The sequence below is a fragment of the Temnothorax longispinosus genome, chromosome 10, assembly GCF_030848805.1.
Source record: "Temnothorax longispinosus isolate EJ_2023e chromosome 10, Tlon_JGU_v1, whole genome shotgun sequence".
Lineage (NCBI taxonomy): Eukaryota > Metazoa > Arthropoda > Insecta > Hymenoptera > Formicidae > Temnothorax > Temnothorax longispinosus.
Genome location: NC_092367.1, coordinates 9,564,591 through 9,575,116, shown reverse-complemented (window position 1 = coordinate 9,575,116; position 10,526 = coordinate 9,564,591). Strand labels below are relative to the sequence as shown.

The window sequence follows — 10,526 nt, the reverse complement described above, 5'->3', positions numbered from 1 at the left end:
CGGTAGTGTCTCGCGCCAAGTACACGCGGAGCGAGACCGACCGTGACTTTTTTACGCGACGCGACGGGTTGCGAGTACCCGAGATGTTGAGATCTCAATAACGAGTGAACGGATCAAGTTCTAAGTGGGCTTGATCGATAGCTTGAGGTCCAATTAGGGGGGGGGGTTTCTCTTATAATATCCCGCTCCGTGCCCTACGAGCGGAGATATTGCGACGCAAAGTCCAAATGTGAAAATTTTTTATTAAGATACTTCTTCTTCTATCTACTTCTAACGCCGACGTCTTATATGACACTACAAAAAGGCGTGATATCCGTACAAAATTACCTTTTTCAAAAAAAAGGTAAAAAAATGCGCCAAGTACACGCATAGTAGTATATATGTATTATGTTGTTATCTCGAAAAAAACAAAGTGGTAGTATTATACCTCGAAATAACACCCTGTACATATTGTTTATACAATGCGTAATACTACAAAAAGGCGTGATATCTGTACAAAATTACCTTTTTTTAAAAAAAGGTAAAGAAAGGCGCCAAGTACACGCATAGTAGTGTATATGTTGTTACCTCGAAAAAAAAAACAGTGGTAGTATTACCTTACCTTAAAAAAATCTAAGTAACAAGTGGTAGACGAAATCTTTGTATCTTAAAAAATCTCAAAAAAACCTAAACAGTAGTATCTTCACCTCGAAAAAAAAAACAAAGTAGTAGTATTATACCTCGAAAAAACCTAAGTAACAAGTGGTGGACGTAATCTTTGTATCTCCAAAAATCTCGAAAAAACCTAAGCAGTATTAGTCTACCAAAACAGTCTACCACTTGTTACTTAGATTTTTTTAAGGTATAATACTACCACTGTTTTTTTTTTTCGAGGTAACAACATATACACTACTATGCGTGTATACTTTTTACGATATTTTAATTTAAATAAATAAATAGATAGATAGATAGATAGATAGATAGATAGATGGATAGATGGATAGATGGATAGATGGATAGATGGATAGATGGATAGATGGATAGATGGATAGATGGATAGATGGATAGATGGATAGATAGATAGATGGATAAATAAATAAATAAATAAATAAATAAATCTATTTAAATTAAAATATTTAAATTAAAAAATAGAGTAATTCCAATAACTTTCAAGTCTTAAATTATTTCTCTTACATATTTTGCGACGTTTGATAAGTCTATCTAGTTAAGATATAATATGAACTAAACGATTTGTTATATATTTCTCTACGTTGTAGAATTTTGCCAAAGGACTGGAATAAGAGAAAATTTTATTTTGCAATAAATATTCTAATATATTTATAATTATAAGTCAGATATGATTTGCTTTACGAAGATGCAGACTGTAGTAACCATCATATATATTCTTGCAGATAATATAAAGAAACGAGGAACTGTCTCCTTGCGCAAACGTATATGGCACACTCTTCTGCGTGTTCACAAGTGGATGAGCATGAGTGGATACATCTATTTATGGCTTCCGTGAACCATTTCCAAGGAAAGTCCCACGACCACCTGCAGGTTGAACGATAAATAAATATATCATTCAGAATAAAACACGAAAATTCGTTAGTCTAACTGGCAATAATTTTAATATTAATACAACAACGTTTCGACCTCTACTTTGGGTCGTTATCAAGTTATAAGTTATTTAGCAATGATTGAATTGCGCGTCAGGTTTTGAATCTAATGTTCGCTATGTTATACTTCCTGACCACATAGTTTAACGATGATAATAAGATTCAAAATCTGACGCGCAATTCAATCATTGCTAAATAACTTATAATTTGATAAGGACCCAAAGTAGAGGTCGAAATGTTGTTGTATTAATATTAAAATTATTGCCAGTTAGGCCGACGAATTTTCGTGTTTTATTATTTTATCACTGGCGAAGAATTATTTTATGGATTATTCAGAATGTTTTTTCTAACGAACAATTGTCCAAGGTGAATAGATTCGCAGAAACTTATTTCAATCAAAATCCAAACACTTTGTGAGAGAAAAGACATGAAATAATGGTGTCGCTTTGTAATAAAAAGCTATATCTCTAAACAGTAGTTATTACTATCTGTAGAATAAACATTGTATTTTCTGTTGAATCTTCAAAATTTAATAATGTTCATAACTTTCTTTTATTATCTCTTATATATTGCATATATTTTCGTCTATTATAAGTAAATTAATTTTTCGGAATATGACGTATGATGTATGAATATTTTTTTATCACTTTTGTAGATTATTTATTTCAATCGCAATATTGAAAGATATTATGTATTTCTATCGTTGTTAAAGAACTTGACGAGGTATAATATATTATATGAACACAGATTCCATGTATCGGATTCTTATTATTTTTCACTGTGTATGCTTTACATTTATTTATTATAGTTAGCTGAAACTATTTTTATATTGTGAGTATAAAAATTAATACATATTCTGTTAACGTTGAAATATCGAAATATTCGGTTTCAAATCAAGCGCAAGAAATATGTTTACTTTTAAATAAGGTTTTATATTATTTTTACGTATTATTATATTATTTTTAAAAGTCTGTGGACAATTTTTAATTTTTTATGTTATTTCTAAATATTTTTGTAACATTTTGTTTGTATTAATAATTCCAGCTATTAGTACAATTTCGAATTCTTGTGATTATATGACACATAATTTACTGCCATCTGATTGGTATGGTGTATATGTATTGGTATAGTCTGCATCTTCGTAAAGCAAATCATATCTGACTTATAATTATAAATATATTAGAATATTTATTGCAAAATAAAATTTTCTCTTATTCCAGTCCTTTGGCAAAATTCTACAACGTAGAGAAATATATAACAAATCGTTTAGCTCATATTATATCTTAACTAGATAGACTTATCAAACGTCGCGAAATATGTAAGAGAAATAATTTAAGACTTGAAAGTTATTGGAATTACTCTATTTTTTAATTTAAATATTTTAATTTAAATAGATTTATTTATTTATTCATTCATTCATTCATTCATTCATTCATTCATTCATTCATTCACTCATTCATTCATTCATTCATTCATTCACTCATTCATCCGTCCGTCCGTCCGTCCGTCCGTCCGTCCGTCCGTCCATTCATTCATTCATTCATTCATTCATTCATTTATTTATTTATTTATTTATTTAAATTAAAATATCGTAAAAAGTATACGTTATTTAAGATGTCTTGTTCCTACCTGTTATCAGATGTTACGCTGTAAGATGTATTTTGCTGTGTATACACACCCTGTATGTGCTCTTTTGACAGCTGTCACCTCTCACTACAGCTCACTGCTGGTCACGGCAGCTTCCTAGACGCAGTGGCTCGCAGTCTCTAAATATTCGTGCGTTCCAAAACCCATCCAAAAAAAAGTATTGCAACCTTTAAAGCTGGATTCGGGGAGCGCGCTATTAGTGCTATTTGCTTATTCTATCCTTGTTTTACATCTGATGAGCGATAAAAACAGAATGATGCAATAGCGCTAATAGCGCGCTCCTCGAATGCAGCCTAAGTGAACGACGACGATGCGTGAGTGCGTATACACGCGTGTGGATCGAGCAGTGCGGAGTGCTCTTTATTTACAGTATATTTATATATAAGTAAGTAACTATTATATTCTAAAAGTTGTATATTAATAATAAGAACTCAATTAACCATACGTGCTATGAATAGTAGCTGATATGATTATTTATAACTTATAATTTAGGTTAACTACAAATAACGTTCTTTGGGTATCGGTAGAAGCTATATAGTGGAATTATTTGCTATTTTCTTGCAATTTACTGCCGATTATTTTCAGCTGTTTGAACGCGTCGATATCATGAGCAGACGCACGCTTGTCGCGACAGCCAATCGGAAGCAGTAATAGTTCTGGAGACTGTAGTGTAGTCACATTATCTTATAGCGTTTTCGATTTGCGACTCAAACCGACTCGGGTCGCATCATGTATACAGGACTCTAGCATCATTGACGTGGAATACATACATATCTATGTATGTATTCCACGTCCATTGATGCGACCCGAGTCGGGTCGAGTAGTAAATCGAAAACGCCATTACATATACGTATGATGCGTGAGTGTGTCATATATACGTATACGTTTGTGCTTGTGCTGTCGAGCACTTTTAATTGTATACAACATTTTTATTATATTCTAAAACTTGCATATTAATTATAAGAACTCAATTATCTATATGTGCTGTAAATAGGTAGCTGGTGATTCAAGATCTATTTTTTGACCTATATAAGAGAGAGATTTGCAGAAGAAAAGAAATATACCAAAGTATTAAGGATCAAACATATTCTTGATGTACTCGGGCCGCGAGGCTGAGCAATATTCTAAGGAAAGTATTATACAAGATACAAAGATTGGACAATATCTTCCCTTATCTTTCATTGACAATTATCTGAGTTTTGAAGATATGCTAAAAACTGATCAAGAAGCTTTCATGCAAGTTGTAAGTAAAGCTGCTTATCACAATTATAATTAATTCTATAAACATTTACAAATAACATTTCCGGTTAGTAGTTACATAATCGTAGTAGATATAAATTTACACAATAAAATCAGACTTTGAAAATCCTCTCCCTCCCTTTTCTCTCCCTCTTTCTCCCTTTCTCTCTAAGAGTAGTAAATATATTTGCAATTTAGAGATCGTATTTCGACAAAGAGATCACCAGGATTTGTAATTTTTACCGATTTTTTGGTATTATTTTCAATGTAGTGCCTATAGCAAAGATAGTAATTGCGCATTATCTGTATCTACTATGTTTATAGTTATTTTGATTGTGGCGTAACATATGCATATATTTTTTGTTTATGACAATTTATTAGACGAAAAAATAGATGAAAAACTCTAAAAGTGTCAGTAACATACAGACAAAATCATCCAAACGTCGTATCAAATAAGTATACTAACGCATTCACACTACATTGTTCAAGTCTTTTATGCATATAGATCTTTTATATATAAATGTGTGTTGCTTTGTTTTACAATATTTAGCAGGAAGCTTAAGTATTTATATATAAAAATCTTTTTGCAAATTTTTCATATATTTTTAAGCTTTTTGTTGTGAGAGGACTTTGAACGAGCAATAAGTTCCCGCCCTTCTAGAGGGCAGCTCCCGGTTGGCGGCGCGACTTGGCGCGCCACGCGTGCGTGCGGGCATCAGTGGTGCTCACAAGAGCCTCGATCACCGTCGTGTTCAGACGTGTTAGTTACGGTTAAGTTACAGAGTGTGACATACTTATATATAATAAAGACAGTATTCAGAGTGTATAAAGATCAAGATTGTTGTGTTCCCTGCCCATCTCACCACATTTCAAGTCGTCTCTGATTATATTTCCAATAGGTTATGGGCCCAGGGCACGATTCCTCTGCGTGAGGAACATAGCACGAAAGTGTATATACGAAGTGTGAAACGCCGGCGAAGGGCATAGAAAGAGATAGAAGCATCTAGAAGATTAGAGGGTAAGTAAATAATATTCCTCGTTGCTGATGAGCAAAACGAGAGAATTCTCAGTTAATAAGAATGTTCGTTCGATAAATACTGTTACAAGGAGATAGATGTTTTTGCCATTTTTCTCGAGAAATAGAAATAGAGGTAATAATGGTAATAAGAGAATTAGAGAATAGATGTGTATAAAAGTGAAATAAAGAAGTAGAGAATGATGAAGGAAAAAGAGATAGAAAAATGCCGTTTGGTAACAGGCCGGCGACGTGCGCGTGCAAGTCCGATCGTGAACGGCGAGAGTCATTTCTTTTGGCGCGCGGAAGTCCGATCGTGAGAGACGAGAGTCATTTTTTGGCGCGCAAAACTTGTTGCTGGGCGCGCACAAACACATAATCGATTTCAACTAACAAAATAGCATCGATGCTAGATGGCTAGATTACGATACATGTAAATGTATGCATATGCTAGATGGCTAGATTGCGATACATGTATATGTATGTGTATGCGTATGTATAAAAACTCTATATGAGTTTATATTTATTTGAAATCGTTATGTATCGGGTCGGTAATCGAGCATGACTTGCTGTGCGGTGTAGCTTGATTACTGTTTAGGGAAGCCGCGTAAATTTGTATGGGCCCCGTGCGTGTGCGTGATCAACCCGAGCTCCCATAGATCTCTTCAGCAGTGCTGGGGATCGCAACGGACAGTGGTGTGCGCGTGCGGATAGCCCTGCAGAGGCGCGTGGTTTTCTCGCTTTGGGGTTATTGTGAATTGCAGTGCGTTCTATATAGCCTCATAAGCATTAAATTTTTATCGCTGAAAGAGATCTAGTGATAGAAATTGTAAATTATTATTTGTCAATACGAATGTTGGTTTATCTTGTCAAAAGAGGAATGCTAATGTTCAATTGAAATTTAAATCCCGATCTAGAAATCCCGATCTGGAAAAAGAGACAGAGAATCTTTCGGTGGAGGAAGAAGGCCAAGATGCGCTGGTCGACTACGACAGCGATAGAAGCATTATCACGGTAATAGAAAGAGAAAGAAATAGCGAGGAGACGGTAAGAAAAGATAGAGAAGAAAAAGATAAAAACGAGAAGACAGTAAGAAAAGATAGAGGTAAGAGAGTATTTTTTTTTAAATAAAGTAGTCCAGAAGAATAATATATATATGCATTCAGAGAAAATAAAAATAGTAATTTCAAAATTCCGTATAGAAGCAAAAGATAAAAAGGAGGAGACGGAAAGAAGAGGTGCAATCCCGAAAAAGAACTTCCCTAAAGTCAGAGAAAATATAGATGTGACCAAAGCATGGGAAGAGAACCGTCCAGTACTGCCAATTGGAACTAAAATATATGAAAAGCAAGAAAAATTGGTTGCAAAAATGGATAATTCGATGCAGATGCTGGACAAAGTAATGACGAAGGCCACCGAGATGGTGGAGAATATGGTAGAAGTCTCCCGTTTAAACTTAGAGAAAGAAAAAGTTAAACTTAGACGTTTAGAGGTAAGCAATAAAGATACCCAAAGTTCAGTAGAAAACAGTAAACAAACGGTTAAAGAACTAGAGGTAGAGTCTAAAAAGAGAAAATTAAATGAAATAACAGTTTGTCCAGCCGAAAAAGATAGGAGTTTAGAGACAATGAAAAGAGCTATAGAATTGGAATTGAACAGTCAAAGGTTGCATATTAGAAGAGAATATAAGCTGACGCAAAAATCCAACTTTGATCTTTGGATGGATTATTTAAAATCTGAGTTAATGAATAACGAGTTGTTAGATATAATAGATTCAAACATTGAAAGTCCAGAAAATCTCTCCGAATTAAAAGTTGCTAAGAGAAAAAGTCTAGTTAGAGATATAATAATCAATCATTTAGATGAAAACTATCATGAAAGGATTCTACATGAAAAAGATCCGAAAGAACTTTTGAAGAAATTAAGAGGATATAAAAAGAGTGAAGTAAACGTTACTCATGTATCGGTACGAGCTAGACTCTATCAAATTAAAATGAAAAAAGACGAAAAAGTAAGTGATTTTTGTGAACGTTTCGATTCAATAATTAGAGAATATGAATCATGTGAAGATGCGGTACCCTTCGCAGAACAAGAGATTAGATCTGCATTTTATCAGGCTGTGTCAATTAATGTACCAGAGCTGAGGAATGTAGATTTAATTAGAAGACAAACTAATCTTAAAGAAATGAACATAGATGAAATAAAGTCTTTTATGATGCAGTTAGAAGCAGAGATTAAAAACGAGAATAGAGAAAAATTAGAGAAACCCGAAGTCAGAGTACAGAGGGCTGCTGCAGAAGAGAACATGAAACAAGTGAAGTGCTACAGATGTAACCGAATGGGTCATATGGCAAAGGACTATCCACTAATAGAATCTGGTGCCTGGTTTTGTTACTGTATTATATGTCTCTGACCGTATAATCTCGCACGTTGTGAGTAAGGACTTAGGGAAAAAGAGAACTGTCCTCCTTGGCTGTGGACCATTAACTGTTTTTATTTATTTCCTCTTCCATGCTACCAACCTGAGACTATCGACGCGCCCTCTCTCTATCTACTCAGCGCCACTACTTACGCTACCAACCTACGACTATCGACGCGCCTCTCTCTATCTACTCGACGCCACTACTTACTATCGCCGCCACGCGGTACATTCAAATTACCCAATATCACATCTCCCCTTTTTGGAAAAACTCTACTCTGTTTCGGGCCACCTAACGTTTCGTAGCCTAAACGGGTAACTCGCTAACGCTCGCGTCCAGGATATGCCTTCCTTTCGGGAGCCTGGGGGCTCTCATTGTTACCATCATCGTTATCTTCCGAAATCGGCTGTTTCTCGGTGGATGAAGGCGATTCCCTCGATGGTCCAGCTTTCACTGGAGACGACGGTGGTGTATGCCACGCTTCTTTCTCAGGTGTATCTCCTGGAATGTCAAAGTATCCAAGAGGTGTCTCTAATCTATGTAAATGGGCTCGGTTTCGGCGAAACATCCCCGAATCTGATTGTACAATGTATGATCTTGGTTGATTTGCTTTTTCTTGAACAACGCCCCAACGGCGTAAATCACGGATCCAGACTTGATCACCAGGTTTGAGGTCACCGCATTCTTTCCTATGATGACGACGATCAAAATCTTCTTTTTGGCGTCTAATCCTCTCCCTCTCTTTGGATAAAAGTACGTCACGGTTTATCGTTCTTGGAATTAACAGAGACTGGGTGATGGGAAGAAAAGACTTGATTCGGCGACCCATACACAGTTCAGTGGGAGAAAATCCGTATTTCAACGGTGTAGCACGGTATTCCAACAGCCACACGCTAAAATCTTTAGATTTTTCTAACGTGTGTGAAGCTAGCATCTCAAGTGTTAGCATCTCACAAATAAACTGCAAATTCACTTGCATCCAGCATAGTTCTACAGTTCCTGATAATTTTTATCAATAGTTCTGATGAATTTACTATTAAAATCGCATTTTTAAGAAATGAGATGCTAACTTCCAAAAACACCTGACATCATCTCATCGTATTTCGAATACATGATCACGGAGGAGTAAGATTCCATAGAGTTCTCCAGTCTAGACACATTCTGTCAATAGTTCTGACGATTAAACTCCGTAGAAAATAATTTATAATTACAAAACCCATCTGATCCCATGTCTATGAAGCTGGCGTGGAAACTCACTAATTGTTTACAGTTCTAGAGTTTCTCTATGAGTTAAACAAATAATTCCGACCATTAAAGCAAAAGAATTGATTCAAAGTTGACTAAGACGACAACTTCACGTTGCGTCTTAATTTGTCTTACAGCAGTTCCCTTACTATATCTCATCAGATTTTGATTTGCAATTAAAAACGAGTTCTATAAAGAGTTCTGCAGTTTAAAACCAAAAACATCGATTAAAATAACGTGAAAAACTAACGAATATAGTGTAACAAATATATCAAGCTGAACGATTTTTCAGAGTTCTGGCTTTTCCAACATAGTTCTGTATAATTATGAATACATTTATGCATTTTTTAAAGAGTTCTAGACACTATCAACGTTGTGTTTTCAAAAAAATTAATACTGCCCGGAAAACGCATTTTAATACAGATAAAGGTGAGATGCTGGACGATATTCGAGAGTTCTACTGATCGTAAAATATTTTTCGCGCAATTCTAAATGTATTTAACAATTTCCTAAAGAGTTCTGGTCACTACCAGCGTTGTTATTTTTTTAAATAATTAATACTGCCTAAAAAACGCATTTTAAGACAAATAAGGGTGAGATGCTAGTCGATATTCGATAGTTATGGTCATCGTAAAATATTTTTCATGCAGTTCTAAACGTATTTAACAATTTCTCGAAGAGTTCTGGCCACTACCAGCGTTGTGTTATTTTTTAAATAATTAATACTGCCCGGAAAATGCATTTAAAGACAGATAAGGGTGAGATGCTAGTCGATATTTGATAGTTCTAGTCATCGTAAAATATTTTTCATGCAGTTCTAAACGTATTCAACAAATTCCTGAAGAGTTCTGAGCATTACCAGCGTTGTGTTATTTTTTAAATAATTAATACTGCCCGGAAAATGCATTTTAATACAGATAAGGGTGAGATGCTAGTCGATATTCGATAGTTTTGGTCATCGTAAAATATTTTTCATGCAGTTCTAAACGTATTTAACAATTTCCTGAAGAGGTCTGAGCATTACCAGCGTTGTGTTATTTTTTAAATAATTAATACTGTCTGGAAAACGCATTTTAAGACAGATAAGGGTGAGACGCTAGTCGATATTCGATAGTTCTGGTCATCGTAAAATATTTTTCATGCAGTTCTAAACGTATTTAACAAATTCCTGAAGAGTTCTGAGCATTACCAGCGTTGTGTTATTTTTTAAATAATTAATACTGCCCGGAAAATGCATTTAAAGACAGATAAGGGTGAGATGCTAGTCGATATTCGATAGTTCTGGTCATCGTAAAATATTTTTCATGCAGTTCTAAACGTATTTAACAATTTCCCGAAGAGTTCTGACCACTACCAGCGTTG

The 10,526-nt window shown here is 34.8% G+C and overlaps 1 protein-coding gene and 1 long non-coding RNA gene across 2 annotated transcripts; one reads left to right on the top strand and one right to left on the bottom strand.

The window, feature by feature from the left end:
• Positions 1–1,287: 1,287 nt before the first annotated feature.
• LOC139820523 (uncharacterized) lies at positions 1,288–3,353 on the bottom strand. The gene is made up of 2 exons (XR_011733989.1): positions 3,228–3,353; positions 1,288–1,533 (listed from the first exon to the last, which is right to left on the bottom strand). It is a non-coding gene; the product is annotated as an uncharacterized lncRNA (long non-coding RNA).
• A 143-nt stretch (positions 3,354–3,496) lies between these two features.
• LOC139820521 (uncharacterized) lies at positions 3,497–10,405 on the top strand. Its single transcript, XM_071790891.1, has 6 exons — positions 3,497–3,630; positions 4,240–4,488; positions 5,095–5,502; positions 6,417–6,604; positions 6,702–6,991; positions 7,721–10,405. The coding sequence occupies exons 5-6, from the start codon at positions 6,869–6,871 to the stop codon at positions 7,910–7,912; spliced, it is 315 nt and encodes a 104-aa protein (XP_071646992.1). The 5' UTR covers positions 3,497–3,630; positions 4,240–4,488; positions 5,095–5,502; positions 6,417–6,604; positions 6,702–6,868; the 3' UTR covers positions 7,913–10,405.
• Positions 10,406–10,526: the final 121 nt, after the last annotated feature.